At 31.3% G+C, this 18,752-nt stretch overlaps 2 protein-coding genes and 1 non-coding gene across 4 annotated transcripts; 2 read left to right on the top strand and 1 right to left on the bottom strand.

The window, feature by feature from the left end:
• Positions 1-3,379: 3,379 nt before the first annotated feature.
• LOC112536740 lies at positions 3,380-3,487 on the bottom strand. The gene has a single exon (XR_003080700.2). It is a non-coding gene; the product is annotated as a small nucleolar RNA R71 (small nucleolar RNA).
• Positions 3,488-11,004: 7,517 nt separating this feature from the next.
• On the top strand, positions 11,005-13,341 carry LOC8275968. 2 transcript variants are annotated; one of them, XM_048379674.1, is made up of 4 exons: positions 11,164-11,262; positions 11,392-11,596; positions 12,469-12,674; positions 12,846-13,341. In XM_048379674.1, the coding sequence occupies exons 2-4, from the start codon at positions 11,507-11,509 to the stop codon at positions 13,102-13,104; spliced, it is 555 nt and encodes a 184-aa protein (XP_048235631.1). In that variant the 5' UTR covers positions 11,164-11,262; positions 11,392-11,506; the 3' UTR covers positions 13,105-13,341. The 2 variants fall into 2 exon arrangements, with proteins under 2 accessions (XP_002532022.1, XP_048235631.1); XM_002531976.4 differs by having other exon boundaries at positions 11,005-11,596.
• A 133-nt stretch (positions 13,342-13,474) lies between these two features.
• LOC112536738 lies at positions 13,475-14,649 on the top strand. Its single transcript, XM_025159594.2, has 2 exons — positions 13,475-14,081; positions 14,422-14,649. The coding sequence occupies exons 1-2, from the start codon at positions 13,923-13,925 to the stop codon at positions 14,593-14,595; spliced, it is 333 nt and encodes a 110-aa protein (XP_025015362.2). The 5' UTR covers positions 13,475-13,922; the 3' UTR covers positions 14,596-14,649.
• Positions 14,650-18,752: the final 4,103 nt, after the last annotated feature.

Here is an 18,752-nt window from a genome sequence, read left to right as displayed (position 1 = left end):
TTGATCTTTTCTAAGAAAGTGAAAAAAGAATTAAAAGGAAAGTCGATATATGATGATTTTAATTTCAATAATTTTTTAAATTTTAAAATGAGTATCAAAAAGTACCATAATTGCAGCAATCTAGAATCCACATTCTTTTTAAACAATGATATTTCCGTGCTCTATGTCTATATGATATGGAACCCACTCATTTACAACAAGCGTAGAATCTCCTTATAATACTAATTTATAAGTGAATTTTAAAGTGTTGTAGTTTACAGTGACTTTTTAATACTTTTATGTATTTATTGAATAAAAATTATAAGATTTTAGATTCACCTCAGATTATTATATTTATAATGACCTTTTAATATCTTTATGCATTCATTAAATAAAAATTATAATATTTTAAATTAATTTACATATAATATTCTTTTTTTTGAAAAATTTACGTTAAAGTATTTTAGTATGTAAAAATTATATATTAAAATATTTTATGTAAATCCGAACCAAATTCTATAAATCTTCTTTAAATAAATTTATAAAAGGTATTAAAAAATCACTCGAACTACGACACTCTAGAATTCACCTAAAAAGAATTAACTATATGGAACACCGTATTAATTCTTTTTGTTCGAAGAAAGAATATTTTTGACATCTCAATTATAATTGAAACTACTTAGTGATTCAAATAAAAAATTAAAAATTAAGATGACATGGAGGTCGAATTTGAGAAAATTTCTATTCAGTTCATCTTGATTTTAAAGTAAATAATTGTTTATCCGCGTATTGCACGCCCATTATTATTCTATGATTATAAAATTAAGTTTATAAATAAGTTTTAATAAATTTCTTAATATTTAATATTTATTCATAATATTTTAAAAATAATAGCAAATTAGATTTTTTTTAATTGTTCTTCTTAGTCTTTTTAATATTTTAATATTTAATATAAAAATTATTCTAAAAATATTAATTAATTAATTCTAATTTTATATAAATTAATACTATCAATATAATTAAAATTACTATCTTTTAAAATAAAAGAATTATTATATAATTAAAAAATCAATCTATTAGTAAATATAATATTTAAAATTTTATTTTCTAGAATTAGAATATTATCTAATTAGAAAACTAATGTATTAGTTAATATAAAATTAAAATATAAGTAATATGTTATTTTAAGATAATCATTATCTAATTAGTAAACTAATCTATGATTAATATGCTAAATATTAGGATTAAAATCAGTGTTTAATGAGGAATGTAACTTATTAATTAATAAATTAATAAAAAATACATAATTATACAAAAATTTGAATTTTATATATAAAAAATAAATACAAATGTTAAAATAAAAATAAATACATATATCAAAATAAAAATTATATACGTTAAAAAAAAAACTCATGTCAAAAGAGTGATTAGCTTTGTTAAATTTGCAGTTTAATTATATTTTTCAAATACAATTAAATAGAATTCTTATATTCCCTATTTTAGTTATATTCTTGTGAACATCAATTAATTTAAGCAATATGTGTTAAATGAATTATTTAATCAATTAAAATAATTTTAAATGAATTTTAAATATAAAAATTACTTATAAATTAATTTTTATATTCAATGTATTAAATAATAATTATAAAATTCATCTTAAATTAAATAAATAATATTATTTTCAAATAAATTACAACAAGATAATATTTATAGACAGAGAAGATATTATAAAGAATGAGGAAAAAGTAAAATCAAATAATAAAGATGAAAGTAGTTTAGTTTTATAAAATATATTAACAATTCTACTTATTTTATTTTTCACTGATGCCTAATTGACTATACAATAAGATATAGTCATTTTATCAAACCTGTCCTAAAGAGAAAACTCACCTAATACAAAAATAAGTTTTTAAACTCAAAACTACTGCGTTCATGAGTAAACGTTCTTACTACTCAAGTTAAATTTCATATTAAATATCAAATATAGAATTCAATTATTTGCTAGTACATAATTTAGTTATTGCTAATTCTATAAATTTAATAAGTAAAATTTTAAATAAATTTTCATGTCAATTGAACGCATAAAATTTTAAGTTTATAAATAAATTTTATAAAATTTATTTCAACCAATCATATATGTGATAGGATTATATTGTGTATATAGAGTTAAGGTATTTTAGTACTCTAATGATATATTTTATATACATAATATATGGACATATGTGCTTATTACCTCACTTTAGCTTTATTGTCTAATTTGATGTATTAATGGCCAAAAAATGGAGAATTTGAGCTAAATATTCATAAAATGGGCTTTCATGGAACTATTGCTGCCAAGATCTAGAGCTGAAAGCGCGTGGACTACTAACTTCACAAGCCTACCGAATATATGAAGGTCCAAGGGGAGATTAATTAAGTCTTTATGTAATTATGGACCATTGTGAGCTATTTATTTTATTTAGGATAGTCAAGAAGATAACTATTAGAGGTGTTATACCTAGAGTAAGATTGTTTATATTTAGTATTTAAATTTATTTTAAGTGTTTTTGTGTGATAGTTAGTCTTTGTAATACATGCTCGACAGTTTCTTATGAGATCTATCTCGTGGTGTACTTACCCTTACTATAATTCAGTCCGTATACTTGCAAGTACTAAATTTGAGACATCAAGTTTTTGATGCCGTTGCCGAAAAACTGTGTCAATATTATAGTGATTAATTGTCAAGTTTTGTTTCTTGTGTTTTTGTGTGTTGTTTGTTTATATATTTTTTTATCTTTAAATTTTTTTTAATTTTTTTTTTAAATCTGGAATTTTTCTTTTGATTTTGTATGCCTAGTAGGAAAACTAGATTATGCGATTCATCAACTTAAAATCCCTACAACTTGATATTAATTATTAAAAATGCAGAAGACGACCAATAAGTAGAGAGTGAGTTTGTACCTCCAAAGTTAGGAGAAGAAGAAGAGTTTGAAGAAAGTTAGAAGAAGGATTTGAAGAAGTTGAAATAATGGCTAACGAACAAAGACAAGTAGCAGTTGAAAAGCAAATGGCTATGAAGGATTGTGCTCGGCTTATAATTGGTAACACTACTTCATGCATAGTTCTAGGTGATGCATCCAAGAATTATAAACTTAAGAACATTCATTTTAATATGCTTCCTTCATTCTATAGTATGCCTACTGAAGATGCGTTGGCATTTATTAGGGAGTTCTATGCTATAGTTCATATATTTCCATTATCTGCACTAAATGAGGACCAATTAAGGATGAGATATTTTTCTTACTCATTAAAGGAAAAAATAAAGACTTGGTTAATGACCTTGCCTCCTAATTCTTTGAGAACTTAGGATGAAATTTATCAAAAATTTATAAGTAAATTTTACTCACATCAAAAAATCAAAGAGTTAAGGGCTGAAATTTCCAACTTTTATCAAAAGGATACTGAATTCTTTCATGAAGTATGGAATTGCTTCAAATCACTTTTATTGCAATGCCCACACTATGGATACCCACTCTTTATTACTGACCAATCATTCTGATGATGGTTTAATAGAACATATCAATGTATAGTTGATAATGCAGTTGGGGACGCTATATTAAAAAAAACAGTTGATGAGGTTTATGATATCTTTAAGATGTTATGAGCCAATTTACAACAAAAGAATATGAGAAAAAAAAAGAGTAGGAGTGGATGAAGTTGTATCTAATAATGAGATGGTTGTGCAAATAGCTAAATTAACTAAACAAGTTAAAATACTTGTTTCAACTAAGAATGTACTAAGCAATAAGGTTTGTAGTATATGTGGTGTTTATGGTTATGGTGCTAATATTTGCTCATTTTATGAGAATTATGCAGAAAATGATTATGAACAGGTTAACTTGATGGAATCTTATCAACTTAGAAAACTTAGAAATAATTCATATTCCAACACCTATAATTCAGGTTGGAGAAACCATCCAAATTTTTTATGGACAAATAATGACTAAAACCTACCACAGTTGTTGAGGAACTAAAATCAGCCCCAATATCAAAATTAAGAGCCTCAATGCTCAAGAGATCAAAATTCTCTATTCCAAAATCAAGGACAAGACCCTCAAAGGAAACTAAGCTTGGAGGAAACACTCAAATCTCTAATGACAGCTACCCATGATAGGATAGAGAGGAACGAAAAGTAAATTGATTCTATTGAAGCTTCAATGAAGTGATTGGAAACTCAAATTGGTCAAACAAGAAAAGATAATTGCTAAGTCAACCTGAGCAAGCCAAAACCATCACCATTCTAAAGGATGGTGAGTTATTTGATAATAATATTGAATTTAATTGAGAACATTCTTCTTATGCAAGTACATCAAAAGAAGATGGATTAGTTAATGTAAGAATAATTGAAGAAGGTGTACAAGAAGAAGGAAGAGTAGAGCCCAATCTTGTGAAAAAGAAGAAAGAGAATGAGGCATTTTCAGGCTCTGAATTCTATAAAGCAACTGAACCTTACAAGCCTCCTATTACATTCCCTAACAAGATAAAAGAAAGCAAACATGATAAGCAATTCTCTAAAATCTTTAATGTGCTTTCTAAAGTTAATCTTAATTTGCTTTTGTTGAATGTTATTAAAAGTATGTTATTTTATGCCAAGTTCTTTAAGGAGCTTAATTCCAACAAAAAAATTATATTCTTTGAAATAGCAAGTATTGTTCTCCAATAACAATTATCCCTTAAGATGAATGATCCTAGGAACTTTACTATTGAGATTACAATGGGAGATAAAAAAGTTGTAAAAGTCATGTTGAATTTGGGAGCAAGCATTAACTTGATGGCATATTCAATATATGCACAATTTGGCTTGGAAGAATTGAAACCAACTACCATGTCTCTACAACTAGCTGATACATCAATTAAGTATCCAAGAGGCATAGTGGAGGATTTGCAAGTTTAGGTAGGTAAACTGATAATCTTAATGACTTTGTGGTTCTTGCCATGGAAAATGCACCGACAAGGGATAAGAAGCAAACGATACTCCTTGGTAGACCTTTTATGAAAACTATCAAAACAGTTATTGATGGGCGCAAAGAAAAGCGGACTATGACAGTCTTGGGAGAGACTGTAGAATTTAAAGTGTTTGATTCTCTAACTCTACTCCTAGCACTTCAATTGATGAATGTTCATATGTTGATTGCTTGGATTATTTTGTGTATGAAATATACTTACAAGAGAGGAATGATAAGTTAGAGGTTGCATTAATATTGAAAAGAGTAAAAGAAAACCTAGATGAGAAAGTCTTAGACTTTCATTATAAATTGGATAAAGCTATTTCAATGTCACTAAATGAAAGTACTATTGAACCTTTAGATTCTCCCATTGGATATGAAATATAAATTATTAATGCACCATCTAAACTTGAGCTTAAAGAGTTGCCTAAAATATTTAAATATATTTTCTTAGAAGAGAGAAATACATATTCAATAATTGTAGCATCTAATCTTCCCCTTGAGAAGAAGATGCAACTATTAGAGAGTTAAGGAGACTAAATAAAGTCATTGGGTTGGAAATTTCTTATATTAAAGGTATTAGTATAATTATGTGCATGCATAAAATAATCTTGGAAGACAATGCTAAGATTTTTAGAGATACTCAAAGAAGCCTTAATCCTAATATGAAAGAAAGGTAAAAATAAAGTTCAAAAACCATTGGATGAGGGTATTATATATCCAATAACTGATAATAATTGGGTAAGTCCTGTACATGTAGCTTAACTGAATATATTTTTTAAGATTTTGAGCTACATGCTTCAGGCATTTTCAGTCCTTTGGAAACTTTCATATAAATATCATTATCAAGTAATCCATATAAATAAGTTGTAATGATATTCATAAGATGCATATGAAGTCCTTCTAAACTTGTCAGGCTAATTAGAAATCTAAATATAACTGCATCAACAACTGGGGGAATGAGTTTCTTCATATTCAATGACAGGTCTTTATGAGAACCCTTGTACTACAAGTTGTGCTTTGTACCTCACGATTTTTTTTTCATTGCGTTTGCGCACAAAAATTTATTTATAGTTTACTCGCTTAATATCTTCAGATATTAAAACAATGGGCCCAAAGACTTGGCATTTTTCTAATGAGTTTAATTCTGCATGAATTGCATATTTCCATTTAGGCCAATCATTTCTTTGTCAACATTCAATGACGGACTTAGGTTCAATGTCCTCACTTTCTTTTGCAATATCAATTGCAATTCCATATGCAAATACATTATCGATAATAGTTTCACTTTAGTTCCATCTCTTACCTAAAGTGATATAGTTGATTGATATCTCATTGTTTTCATCATCTTCATGCACTTGAACCTCTTTTGGGTTTACTTGTTCATCTTTGTCTTTTGTTATGGGCTCATTAGGAACATCAATTTTGGGATTGTCACTTGGTTTATTTTTTTCTTTTCTTTCTTGGATTTTTATCCTTAGAACCAGGTGGCTTACCATGCTTCTAGCATGTCATGGACTCATTTGGCTGGAGCATTTTCAGCTGGTATCTGAGATTTAGTAACTCTTTTTGGGTTATAAAATGCATCTGGCAATTGGTTAGCTATACCTTATAAATGAATGATGCTTTGAACTTCTAGTTCATATTGTTTTGAATAAGGATCAAGATGATTGAATGATGGCTCATTCCAAATAATTTATTTCTCTAATTGCTTGCTCTCTCTCCCAACTTAGGAAACAAAGCCTCATTAAAATGATAATCATTAAATTTCACAGTAAAGACATTTCTCGTTAATGACTTAAGATATTTAATTATAGATGGAGATTCATATCCAATATATATTCTCAATCTCCTTTGAGGTTCCATTTTTGTGCAATGTGGGGGGTCAATTGGGACATAAGCAACACATCTAAAAATTCTCAAATGGAAAATATTTGACTCCTAGCCAGAAATCAACTATAATGGTGAAAACTTATGATAACTAGTTGGCCTGATGCGAACAATAATTATTGCATGTAAAATTGCATATCCCAAGCAATTATTGGGAGGTTTGTTTTCATAAGCAGTGATATAGCTATTAATTAGAGATGTTTAATAAAAGATTCTGCTAGACCATTTTGAGTATGAACATGAACTATTGATGTTCAACAATTATTTCAATTGACATGCAATAATTGTTAAAGGCCTTAAATGTAAATTCAACAGTATTATCAAGACGAATTCTCTTAATAGCATATTCTAAAAACTGTGCTCTTAATCGAATTATTTGAGAAAGTAATCTAGCAAATGCCAGATTTTGAGTTGATAATAAACATACACATCACCATCTTGTTGATGCATCTCTTAACACCATAAAATATTTAAATGGTCCATATGATGGATGAATTATATACGTTCCAGAAATCTAGATGATTCATTTTAAATTTTATTCGGTGAAGAGCTAATAATCAGTTTTCCTTGAGAGCAAGTCGAACATGAGAATTCATTAGATTAAAGAATCTTTTGGTTATTCAGTGGATGACCATAAGAGCTTTCAATAATTTTTTGCATCATTGTTGATCTAGGATGACCTAATTGATCATGTCAAATAAGAAAACCATTTGGGTTAGTAAACTTCTCGTTTACTACCACATTTATTTCAATAGTACACATATAAATGTAATATAAGCCAGAGGAGAAAGCAGGTAATTTCTGCAATACACATTTCTTTTCCATTTTGAGGGTTATAATATAGAGATATTCAATATTTTCCACATTTGTAATTTCAATATGATATCCATTTCGGCAAATACATTTAAAGCTCGATAAATTTCTATGAGATTTTAGAGAGAATAATGTATTTTTAATAAAGAAATATGTACTTCCAGGTAGTAATATATTTACTCTTTCGTAGCCTTCAATTATTCTTTTACTACCATATATTGTATTAACATAAGTTTCTCCTATTGTTAAGTGAGAAAAATATTTCTTATCTTTTAATATGATGTGCGTGGTAGCACTATCTACAAGATATAAATCTGTATTATTTGTTCTTAATCTTACTAATGATTAAGTAGGATCCATAATATTTTACCTTTCTATATAAAAAAAATAATATATCAATTAGTATCAATCTTTTAAAGACTAATATATTTAGTTCTTCAGGAATATAAAAATATTAATTCTTTAATAAATTGGGATACTAAATTTCAAGATACTTACTTTTTCAGGAATTTATACCTTAGTTATTTATTTAATTAGTTCTTCAAAAACTAAAACTAATACTAGTTATTTAGGAACTAAAATTTATAATACAAGTTTTTCAAAAACTAAATTTTATAATACAAGTTCTTCATGAACTAAAATTTATAATATAAGTTCTTTAAAAACTAAAATTTATAATACAATTCTTCAGGAGCTAAAATTTATAATACAAGTTCTTCAGGAACTAAAATTTATAATACAAGTTCTTTAAGAACTAAAATTTATAATATAAATTCTTCAAGAACTAAAATTGATAATACAAGTTTTTGAGGAACTAAAATTGATAATACAAGTTCTTTATAAACTAAAAATTATAATATAAGTTCTTCATGAACTATATATAACACTAGTTCTTCAGGAACTAGAAATTAATTAATATTAACTAATATCAGTTAATATATCTATAATAAATAAATTAAAATAAGATATAAATAAAATAAAACTATAATCCTATAAAATATGCAGATTAAATCATAATTGCAATATAAACTAGCATTTGGCTAAACAAAAAATTTCATAGAATTTCAAAAGCCATAAAACTAAAATAAAAAAAAAAAGTAGATGTTATATATTCATAAAGACTATAAAAATGGGTCCTTGCAAATTCAATAATGAATTCAATAAAAATAGAATCTAGTTTCATGCAATTTTTTTAAAATATAAAAAGGAAAATAGTTCTACTTTGAATCTTGTTTTAAACAATCGTACTGATAACATATTGTAAAATAAAAAATAATAATAAAAATAAAGAGTGTTGCAAAATAAAGAACAAGAATAAAAAAAATAAAGAGAGAAGAGAGAATAAATTTTCTATATGTGTATATGTATGTATGTATATGTATCATCCCATTAATTGTAAAGAGTAATAAAGTTCTATTTACATAAAGAAATCTATCCATTGACATAACGATAGACATCCAATATAATCCAAATACTTTAATATTATTATAACGTAAATAAATTTTATTATGAGATCATTACAATAAAAATTATTTATTATACATATACTAGACTTCTATACATCCTAAAACTCTTGATAGCAATCTACATTTATTGATTAATATATATATCTTTTTATCTGATAAATAAAGATTAAATTCTTTTTAACTTCTAAAGTAAGATAAAAAAAATTAATGAAATACTGAGCCATAGATTCTTGAGAGAATGATGAGACCACCCCATGAGGTTCTATGACCCCTAACTTGATCCGACAACGTTTATTTACAGGTGGATTGTCATCTTTTTCTCAAGATATTGCTTTATTTTCTTTTTGAAAGGAGATATTGTATACTTGTTATTTGGCAGACCATATTTTTAAATCCTTTAATATTTTAGTTTTATTTTTATCATTTTTTAATTTTTATTTTATTTCATTGAGTTTTTATTATTTTATTTTAATAAAATAAAATAAAAAAAGTCAAAGTGTTAACAATGGATTTTGCCTTATTATTTCTTAAAGATTGTAGAATCGCTAATAGTTCAACTCGTGGATATTGATAATGAATATGGTTGTGATTTAAATTTTATATTTTATTTTTTAAATTCTTATTTAAAATCTTATTATTATCATTAGAAAATTCTGTATGCATCATTGAATATAAAGAATAGTGTTTATTTCAGCTTTTTATTATTTTTCTTTTATTATTTCTTCCTGGTTTAGCTATTTCAATTCTTTTTTTTAATTTTATTGCTTCTTCATCATTTATCTTTTATTTTCACAGGTTTTGTTTCAGGTCTCAGTTTATTAATCTTAAAGCAATCAAGGATTTCTTTAATGGTTTTTAGATGGTGATTTTATCAATTTGATTTGTTCATATATTCTTTATCTTTATGTTGTTAGGTTTTTATGGATAAATTATAACATGGACTAAAATATTTAATATATATTATTTTTAATGTTTAGGTTTTATTGCTCATTTAATGAATTTTCAGAGATATATAAAAAATATTTAACTAATAAGAAATAATGGGTATAAGAAAAAGTAATCCTGTAATGCAGGCTAGTGGAGCCCATAGATGGTAAAATGACAACCAGAAACTCTCAATGCTAAGCTTCCTTTTCATCTCCTTTCCGCATTTACACGCATTCTCTTCAAAGTTCCCTTCCCTCCTCTTCTAGATCTTAGATTTGCTTCCTCCCTTATTTCATTTTTCAAGAAAAGAGAATCCCCATTTTATTATATATTAGTTTGTTAAGTGAAAAATTGTTTACTCAATTTTTAAAAGAAATTTATAATTAGTATTAGAGGCACAATTAAATAATTATACTCTTTCACTTGGTTCGAAGGTTGTTGTTGCAGTAACGATCTTCAGACGTGATTCTATCTGTAGCATAGAAAAACTAGTAAAAATTACTATGGTAAATCCTTTTTTTTTTTCTTTCTTTTTAATTGATAATAAAAAGAAACTTTAAATATTATTAATCTGCAATTGATATAACTAATTCGAATGGTAGTTTAAATTAGTTATGATTCTATAAATGTTATAAAGTAGAAATCACCCGTAATAGAAATTGTTGCCATTAGTTGATTCGTTTCGCCTCTTTTATTGATTAAAAAAAACAGCTAAATTCCATGTTGATATAAACCAAGTAAATGTACAGTCCATGTTTAGTATTTTTCTCATAAAAAAGAAGGGGAGAGGGAAGAGAGTTTAATGTCGCTTTCATGAAGAGAAGAAAATTGGTGACATGTAACCATTTTTTTAATTTAGAAGCAGTGGCTCAGTTGTCCCCCTTTCTTGCTCCACCGACAGGCAATTGCATCATATCTCGACAGTAATTATAATTTAACTTTCATTAATTGCTTTATTTATATGATGCCATGGCAGGTATTTTATGGTGCTGTAATAACTCTTTGATATTAAATTACCAAAGCACCCTTGCAACTAACATACCTACCCCTGGAATTATCTACCTCTGCAAAAAAAAAAAAAAAGAAGAAAATAAGCACTTGGACCTTGTGTTACAATCAATAAAACCCTGTGGGTTGTCTTTAATAATGAATTAATTTTCCCCTTTTTTTTTTTAAGTGAGAAGCAATTCTTTGAATGGAAGGTAAAATACCCATTTTCAATCAACTGAAAAGAATAGGTGTAGTGTCTTAATATTTAGGTAAAACTGTTTCTTGTTTATTACACTATTTCCTTATATTTCACAGTTTTTGTGGTTCTTGTGTACTTGTAGTTGTTTAGTTATTGAGACGGCTTGAGCGTTGAGAGAGAGAGAGAGAGGGAGAGGGAGAAGGCAAGAGAGATCAGAAGAGAAAGATCTTGATTCTTGAAGCTACAATCAGCAAGCCATGGCATCAAAACTGCTACTGATTACAGTCTTTATCTTTGATCTCATTGCCTTTGGTTTGGCTGTTGCAGCTGAGCAGAGAAGAAGCACTGTAAGTATATATATTATAAATGAGTCCCCTTTGTTTCTTGCTGAATGTGTACATGTCTCTTGTTTTCTTGAATACTAAGTGATTCTGCTGATGGAGTCTGTTTGGTTTCCCAGGAAAAGAAACCAAATCTGGGATTATCTTAGCTGTTGCAATATCCAATGCAGCTGGGAAATTCATTATGATATGAGCTTTGGGTTAATCTGTTAGGTTCCTGACTAATAGAGTCTGGAGAAAGGGGAAAAGAAAAGGAAGAAAATACTCATTCTTGATTGAACTTAAATTGATAGATAATAAATCTTGGATTTCTTGACAGAACTGCATGGTCTGGCTGGAAAGTTGTGTTATATGTTTATACAGGAAAAACTGCAATTAATACTCTTTCTTTCTTTCTTTGGTCCTACAACAAAAGTAATAAAAAATAACTTTAGTGGGGGAGATTGTATTTTTTTAGAGTAGCCAATCTTCTTTCTTTTTCTGGTAATCTCAAAGCAACAAGAAATGGTGGAAAAATGGCCTGTACTTGAACCTATATGTGGATCAAATCACCTGATCTAGAAAGGTATACATGACATTGTTCAGGGACGAAAAGGAGAAAGTTCCTAAAAAATTTTGCCATTAAATTTCTTACAGATCTACTGATGCAATGGAAATATAACTAGTTCTTATTGTTTCTTGCAGTTTACTTCTATAACATTATCAAGGAGAATATGAATTCATTTTAATATTGAAAGATGTCATTATTCAATTTCATTAGCTTTACTAATTACATTAGCAATAGGCATTTCTCTATCTTTGGAAGAAAAAACGGTTGATTTGAATAATGTATTTCTAGATGAATTTAGCAAATAAATAACATCGATCTTGTTTTGCAGGCTGTAATCAAACAAGATGCTGAAGTAAATTATAATTACTGTGTCTACGACTCAGACATTGCAACCGGGTATGGTGTTGGTGCATTTTTGTTTCTCATGCTTAGCCAAGTGATTATAATGGTGGCAAGTCAATGCTTCTGCTGTGGCAAGGCTTTGAATCCTGGAGGTTCAAGGGCTTGGGCAGTTATCCTCTTCATTACCTGCTGGTATGTGACCATACATTATCACCAACCTCAATTTCCATGTTTCAGTGTTCTTTTACAGTGTTTATTGTTAGAGATTTCACATCACTAAAGAATAAGAAATTCTCAAAGAAGGGGCCTAATTCTTGCAATGTATTGTATGTTTGATTTCTACTTTGCCATCGTCTCTTTCAGGGTGTTTTTCTTCATTGCTGAGGTATGTCTGTTGGCGGGTTCAGTCAGAAATGCTTATCACACTAAATATAGGACTGTTTTCAGTGACAATCCTCCCGACTGCCAAATGTTGAGGAAGGGTGTTTTTGGGGCAGGAGCAGCTTTCAGTCTTTTCACTCTCATTGTCTCCCAATTCTATTATGTTTGCTATTCAAAGGCCAGAGACGGCTTCCAGCCATATGGTAGAGAAACTGGTGTGCCAATGGGAACCTACAAATGAGCCTGTTTCTGCTGCTATAAACATGTATAGTAGTGACTCCTTGCCGGACTCGAGTTGCATTTCACATATTAAAGATTCAATTTAGTTTGTTGTAGCTTGCCCATATGTCGAATCATCTTCATTATTTGTTTTCTCCTTCCTTTTTCTTTCTTTTCCATCATGATGTGAAATTTTGTGTAATTTCTATACTATCAATAATAGATTGTTGCTTGTGTATCAGCACAAACATTTTGTTAATGTAACCTTATTGAACTAGCAGACAGACAAGTTATAATGACGTTTCATTGTAATTTAGAATTGCAAGAGAAATTTGATTAATCTCAAGTTTCTTTCTCTTCTCCTGATGAAAACTGAAGAATATAAGAAGAGGGTGAATGCATTGATCACTTACTCATCTATCCTCTTAATTGAAAATGTGAAGGGACAAAAGCACTCCTCAAAAGCACTTTGCACTGGATTCATTCGTAAGCAATGAGTTGAGTTTTACCTCCCATTGCTATTGCAGGATGGTAATGTGTTATAATTGTGGGAGTCTGGATTTAACAGTCTGATACTAAGAAACATAATTGTTTAGGTCACTGATATAGCAGCAGATATGGAAGCAATGCTTGAGGCCAAGGCACTGTGTCCATTGACCCCATTTGTTCTTTTGGATTTTTTGCAAACCATTATTCATGTGTTCAATGCTAAAAAGATATGCAAGTATCTTAATAAATCTTGCTTGCGAGGGTTCTGCTAGGCTGTGATGCCAAAGTCAACTTAGCAACTTGCTTTTCTTTTTATTTTATATTATATTATACCTTACTAAATGCCACTATATGCTGTCATGTTCCTTAATTTGCGCTTCTTCTAAGTGCAGAGACAGAAAGAGAGAGAGAGAACTGGCAATGGCATCAATGCTGTTACTTATTGTGGTCATTGGTCTTCACTTCATTGCTTTTTCACTAGCAATTGCAGCTAAGCAGAGGAGAAGTACTGTAAGTATTACTGTAACTCATTCCTGTTCAAAACCATTTATCTATTCTTTTTTTATTAGTGAGAGGTCCAATGGACCTGAAGCCACACAACACGAGGTAGCTATGGTCTTACATTCGTTACGAAGGTGATAACTCATCTAATATAGAGAAGAATTTGAATTTCGGACTTTTACCACTTGATTTAGATCTCCGGTGTAAAACTTTTATCTATTTCACAATCATGACGAGACTTGGATATTAGCAATGAATTCTCTGCTCTGTTTCATACAATATCATTAAATTTACAACCTAGAAAGATTGGCATGATAATTTCATTTTCTTTTTATTGATTTCTTTGCAGGTCAAGGTTGCCACTTTTCACGAGGAATTGGCCTACGATTTTGAATTATTTTATCAGTACTGCCACTACAATTCAGACATTGCAACTCTTTTGGGACTTCGTGCATTTGCTTTACATCTGATAACTCAAGTACTTACAATGGGTGTGGAAATGCAGTTGAATATTAATCAGTGATGATTTATTGATATGAATTCTGAAATTATTGAATATGAGTGATCTTGTTATATACATGTATATTTGCAATGGTTCTTTTGCTATCTATGATCCTATTCTAACGTTCCTTTCTAGCTTGGGAAGGGTGGAAGTGACCTTTCTTCCTTAGGGAAGAAAGGTTGCTCATTTTCCCTGTTTTGATGCCTGTGATGATCTGGTTTCCTGTGATGATCCGGTCTGAGGCCATGACCAACAGCCTTTGTCTGTTGGTTCTTCCTGGAGGTCCTGGACTGTTGGTCCTTGCTGGTTGTGCTTTGGTCTTGTTCCTCAACACTCCCCCTCAAGGTGGGTTCAATTAAATTAATGGAACCCATCTTGGTGAGAAGCCTATGATGATGAGATTTGTCTAGGGCCTTAGTAAAGATGTCTGCCAATTGTTCATTGCTCCTGATGAATGGAGTTTCAATTTCTCCAGATTGAACCTTTTTCCTTATAAAGTGACAATCTACTTCGATGTGTTTAGTGCGCTCGTGAAAAACGGGGTTTGAGGCAATATGTTTTGCTGCTTGATTATCACAGTACATCTTTATTGGTTCTTTGATCTTAATCCTCATATATGTAAGAACTTGCTTTATCCATATTAATTCGCTGGCTGTTGATGCTATTGCTCTATATTCTGCCTTTGCACTGGATCTGGCAATTACAGTTTGTTTCTTGCTTTTCCAAGTTACTAGATTGCCACCCACAAATGTACAGAAGCCAGAGGTTGATTTCCTGTCACAGCTTCCGGCCCAATCTGCATCAGAAAAGCCAACAATATCATTTGAACTGTTATTTTTCATCCAAATCCCTTGACCAGGAGTCCCCTTGAGATACCTAAGAATCCTATTGATGGCATCTAAATGACTAGTGCGAGGTGCATGCATGAACTGACTTACCACACCTACAGCATAGGTGATGTCAGGTCTGGTTACCGTGAGATAGATTAGTTTTCCTACTAGTCGTTGATAGTGCCCTATATTGTCTAAGGGATTGTCGTCTTCAAGGTTAAGTTTAACTTTAGTCTCCATTGGTGAATCTACAGGTTTTACTCCTAGTTTCCCTGTTTCTTTTAATATATCAAGGACGTACTTTCTTTGGGATAGAAATAGACCTTTATGAGATTTGGCTATTTCTATTCCAAGAAAGTAGGATAGTTGTCCGAGATCTTTGATGTCAAATTCCTCTTTTAATTTCCGTTTTACTTCCTCAATTTCTTCATTATTGGTGCCTATTATGATAATATCGTCAACATAAATGAGAATAATGATGGTGCAGAAATGAGTATGTTTAACAAACATAGAAGAATCGGATGCACTTTTAATGAAATTGAGTTTTAAAAGGAAAAGGCTTAGCTTGGCATACCTCTTGGAGATTGTTTCAATCCATAGATGGCCTTTTTTAGTTTACATACCATGGATTGGTTGGTGGTGGCCTCATAACCTGGGGGAGGAGTCATATATACCTCTTCTTCGAGAGTCCCTTGGAGGAAAGCATTTTCTACGTCCATTTGATATAGGCTCCATCCTGAGTTAGTAGCGACAGACAATAAAATGCGAACGATGCTCATTTTTGCTATTGGCGCAAAGGTTTCCTGATAGTCTACCCCATATGTTTGAGTAAACCCCTTTGCTACCAATCTAGCCTTATATCGCTCAATTGTTCCATAATGTTTATATTTAATTTTATATACCCATTTGCACCCAATAGGTTTTTTATCTTGTGGTAGAGGAACTAATTGTCACGACCCCACCCGTGGGCCCGTGACTGGCACTAGGGAATGGGTAAGCGTAAGGCTACTGAAACCCGTAGTAAGCCTGACATTCACTGACTTAAACAAATCTCATCTCAAATTAATATTATTAAAGCCATAAATTATCTTAATAGTTACATTATACATAAATACTTCGGTCTGCCAGAAAAATTAGGCGAGACCCGAAACTCATAAAATTTACAACTGATACATCTACTATTACTACTGTGGAGAATCTAAGATTTTTACAATTTGACATACAAAATCAAACACCACCCGATGATGGAGAAGTCGGGTTACTGAGTAAGAGTCGCGGGAAGACTAACAGTCACGAATCTGAAAAACAGTAAATGGAGACTGTCAGTCTCGAGAGTGAGCTAAAATCATATATCTAAAACAGTTTCAAACATCTCAATATCATATTCATTTAATTTTAAAATAATTAATAAATCACGTGAACCATACATGTCATGTTAAAACATATGTGTCATGCCATGCTTAAACAAAATTTATTCCACATGCAATGGGACGGAGTACTTCAGTAGAACCCTAATCCCAACTCTAACATCTCGATTTATTTCAACACTTATGTCTCAACTAACCTCAACTCTAACATCTCAAAACTCTCATTCCAACAGGACTGGCGCCCAGAGAGCATAGCTCGACCAGGGACCTTACCTCCAGTCCGGTCACTTAACTCTCAGCCTTAGCCTTTCGGCTCTCTTATCCAATAAGACTGGCGCCTAGAGAGCAAAGCTCGACCAGGGACCTTACCTCCAGTCTGGTCACTTAAATTTTCAAATAAGCCGGCGCCTAGAGAGCAATGCTCGACCAGGGACCTTTACTCCGATAACCACACTCTACTAAGCCCAGAGAGCGATGCTCGACCAGGGCAGGTCCTAATTTTTCTTTCTTAAAATTTTTACCTTTTACCCTTTTCCTATCTCTCTCAGATTATATTGGAACACTCATCCAACTCCTATGTTCTACTGCCGTCCCATCCTGAGTCATCATGCAATATTAAAATTGGTGATAAAGGAAAAACATATTTAAATAGTAATTAAAAGCATCATGCAAATAATAATAATAATACTTAAATGAAAAATTAAAATTTGTAAATGAATAATCATAGTAGCAAATCAAATTTTATGCATGACATGTGCATAAGCGATATATGACTTTAACTCACAGGTTTGGCGACCTCCTAACTCTGCTCTGGTGCCTCGGTTGGAGCGAGCCAAACAAACACACTATCTAGTCACGGAAAACAATTTATCAAAACGCTGAAACAATCGATCATTAATCCTAGGTCTAGACTCCTAGGACTGACTGTCTAAGAATCTCGACTCGGGAGAATTCTACCGAAAATCCGGCAAAACTTCCCCTACAACACGGACATTACCTCCCGTAAAAACGGGTCCACGACCTGCCAGAAAAACACTTCAAATATTCAACAATTCAAACAACGGGAGTCGGATCCCCAAACTTCACTATTTCCCGACTCCGCCACACAGCACAAAATACGAGGCAAGCATATTGACCGACAATCATTTATGACTCCCAAATATCATCAAATAATCAATATAAACTTTTTGACACACAATTAAACCAAGAATTTCTAAAATTACAGGTCAGAGAAAAAATTACCGAGACGCTCGATCGCTCGGTCGACTCGCCTCCGGCCGCCGGAGTCTGAACGAAGATCCGAACACACCATCGAACTCACAACGACGCGCTGATGACGATCCCTGCTTTCGATTTTCCGATCTGACACCCGATCATCCGGAGAGATTTTTGGACGATCACGGTCGTCGATTCGCAAACGAAGCCCGATCGCCACGAAACCGGTACCATCGCGAAGCTTGAGCTGAGGAGAGTCGGGATACATCCTCTGATCGGCCATAGCTCTCCCGGAGCTCGCCGGAAAAATCCAAAAACCTCGGCTGCCTCCATTTTCTCTCTCCACCGTGAGTCTCTGTTTCCGGCCACCATTGTCGACACCGCCGCTGCCAAAACAAAGCTAAGGCTGAGAGGAGTCGATCGGCACCAAGATCAACGGCCACCGACTCTGGAAGTGCCCGCACGGCGGCAAGGAAGCTTCGGCCATCTTCCTCCTCGCCTTGCCGTGCCACTGCCTGACGCCCGCCCCGCGCCCGGACGGACGACCCCGTGACACCTTCCTCCGCTCCTCTCTCTCTCCCGACATCTCTCTCTCTTTTTCTTCTTCTTCCCCGATTCCATTCCTTCTTTCTATATCAACATTAGGCCCCTAAACTTTTCCTTATTACAATTTAATCCCTGAACTTTCTTAATTACTTACAATCTCATCCTGCAGAATTTCAATTTAACCCCTAAACTTCTTTTTAGCCTTTCAATTTAGCCCCTA

The sequence above is a fragment of the Ricinus communis genome, chromosome 9, assembly GCF_019578655.1.
Source record: "Ricinus communis isolate WT05 ecotype wild-type chromosome 9, ASM1957865v1, whole genome shotgun sequence".
NCBI lineage: Eukaryota > Viridiplantae > Streptophyta > Magnoliopsida > Malpighiales > Euphorbiaceae > Ricinus > Ricinus communis.
Note: the sequence above shows the minus strand (reverse complement) of the source record. Positions and strands in the feature narration are given on the sequence as shown.

Bases quoted from the DNA above. Each gene is read 5' to 3' on its own strand.
- LOC8275968 (XM_002531976.4), top strand. From the start codon at position 11,507: ATGGCATCAAAACTGCTACTGATTACAGTCTTTATCTTTGATCTCATT. The intron at 11,597-12,468 runs GTAAGTATATAT...CTTGTTTTGCAG, and splicing joins CTGAGCAGAGAAGAAGCACT to GCTGTAATCAAACAAGATGC. The intron at 12,675-12,845 runs GTATGTGACCAT...CGTCTCTTTCAG, and splicing joins ATCCTCTTCATTACCTGCTG to GGTGTTTTTCTTCATTGCTG.
- LOC112536738 (XM_025159594.2), top strand. From the start codon at position 13,923: ATGCTGTCATGTTCCTTAATTTGCGCTTCTTCTAAGTGCAGAGACAGA. The intron at 14,082-14,421 runs GTAAGTATTACT...ATTTCTTTGCAG, and splicing joins CTAAGCAGAGGAGAAGTACT to GTCAAGGTTGCCACTTTTCA.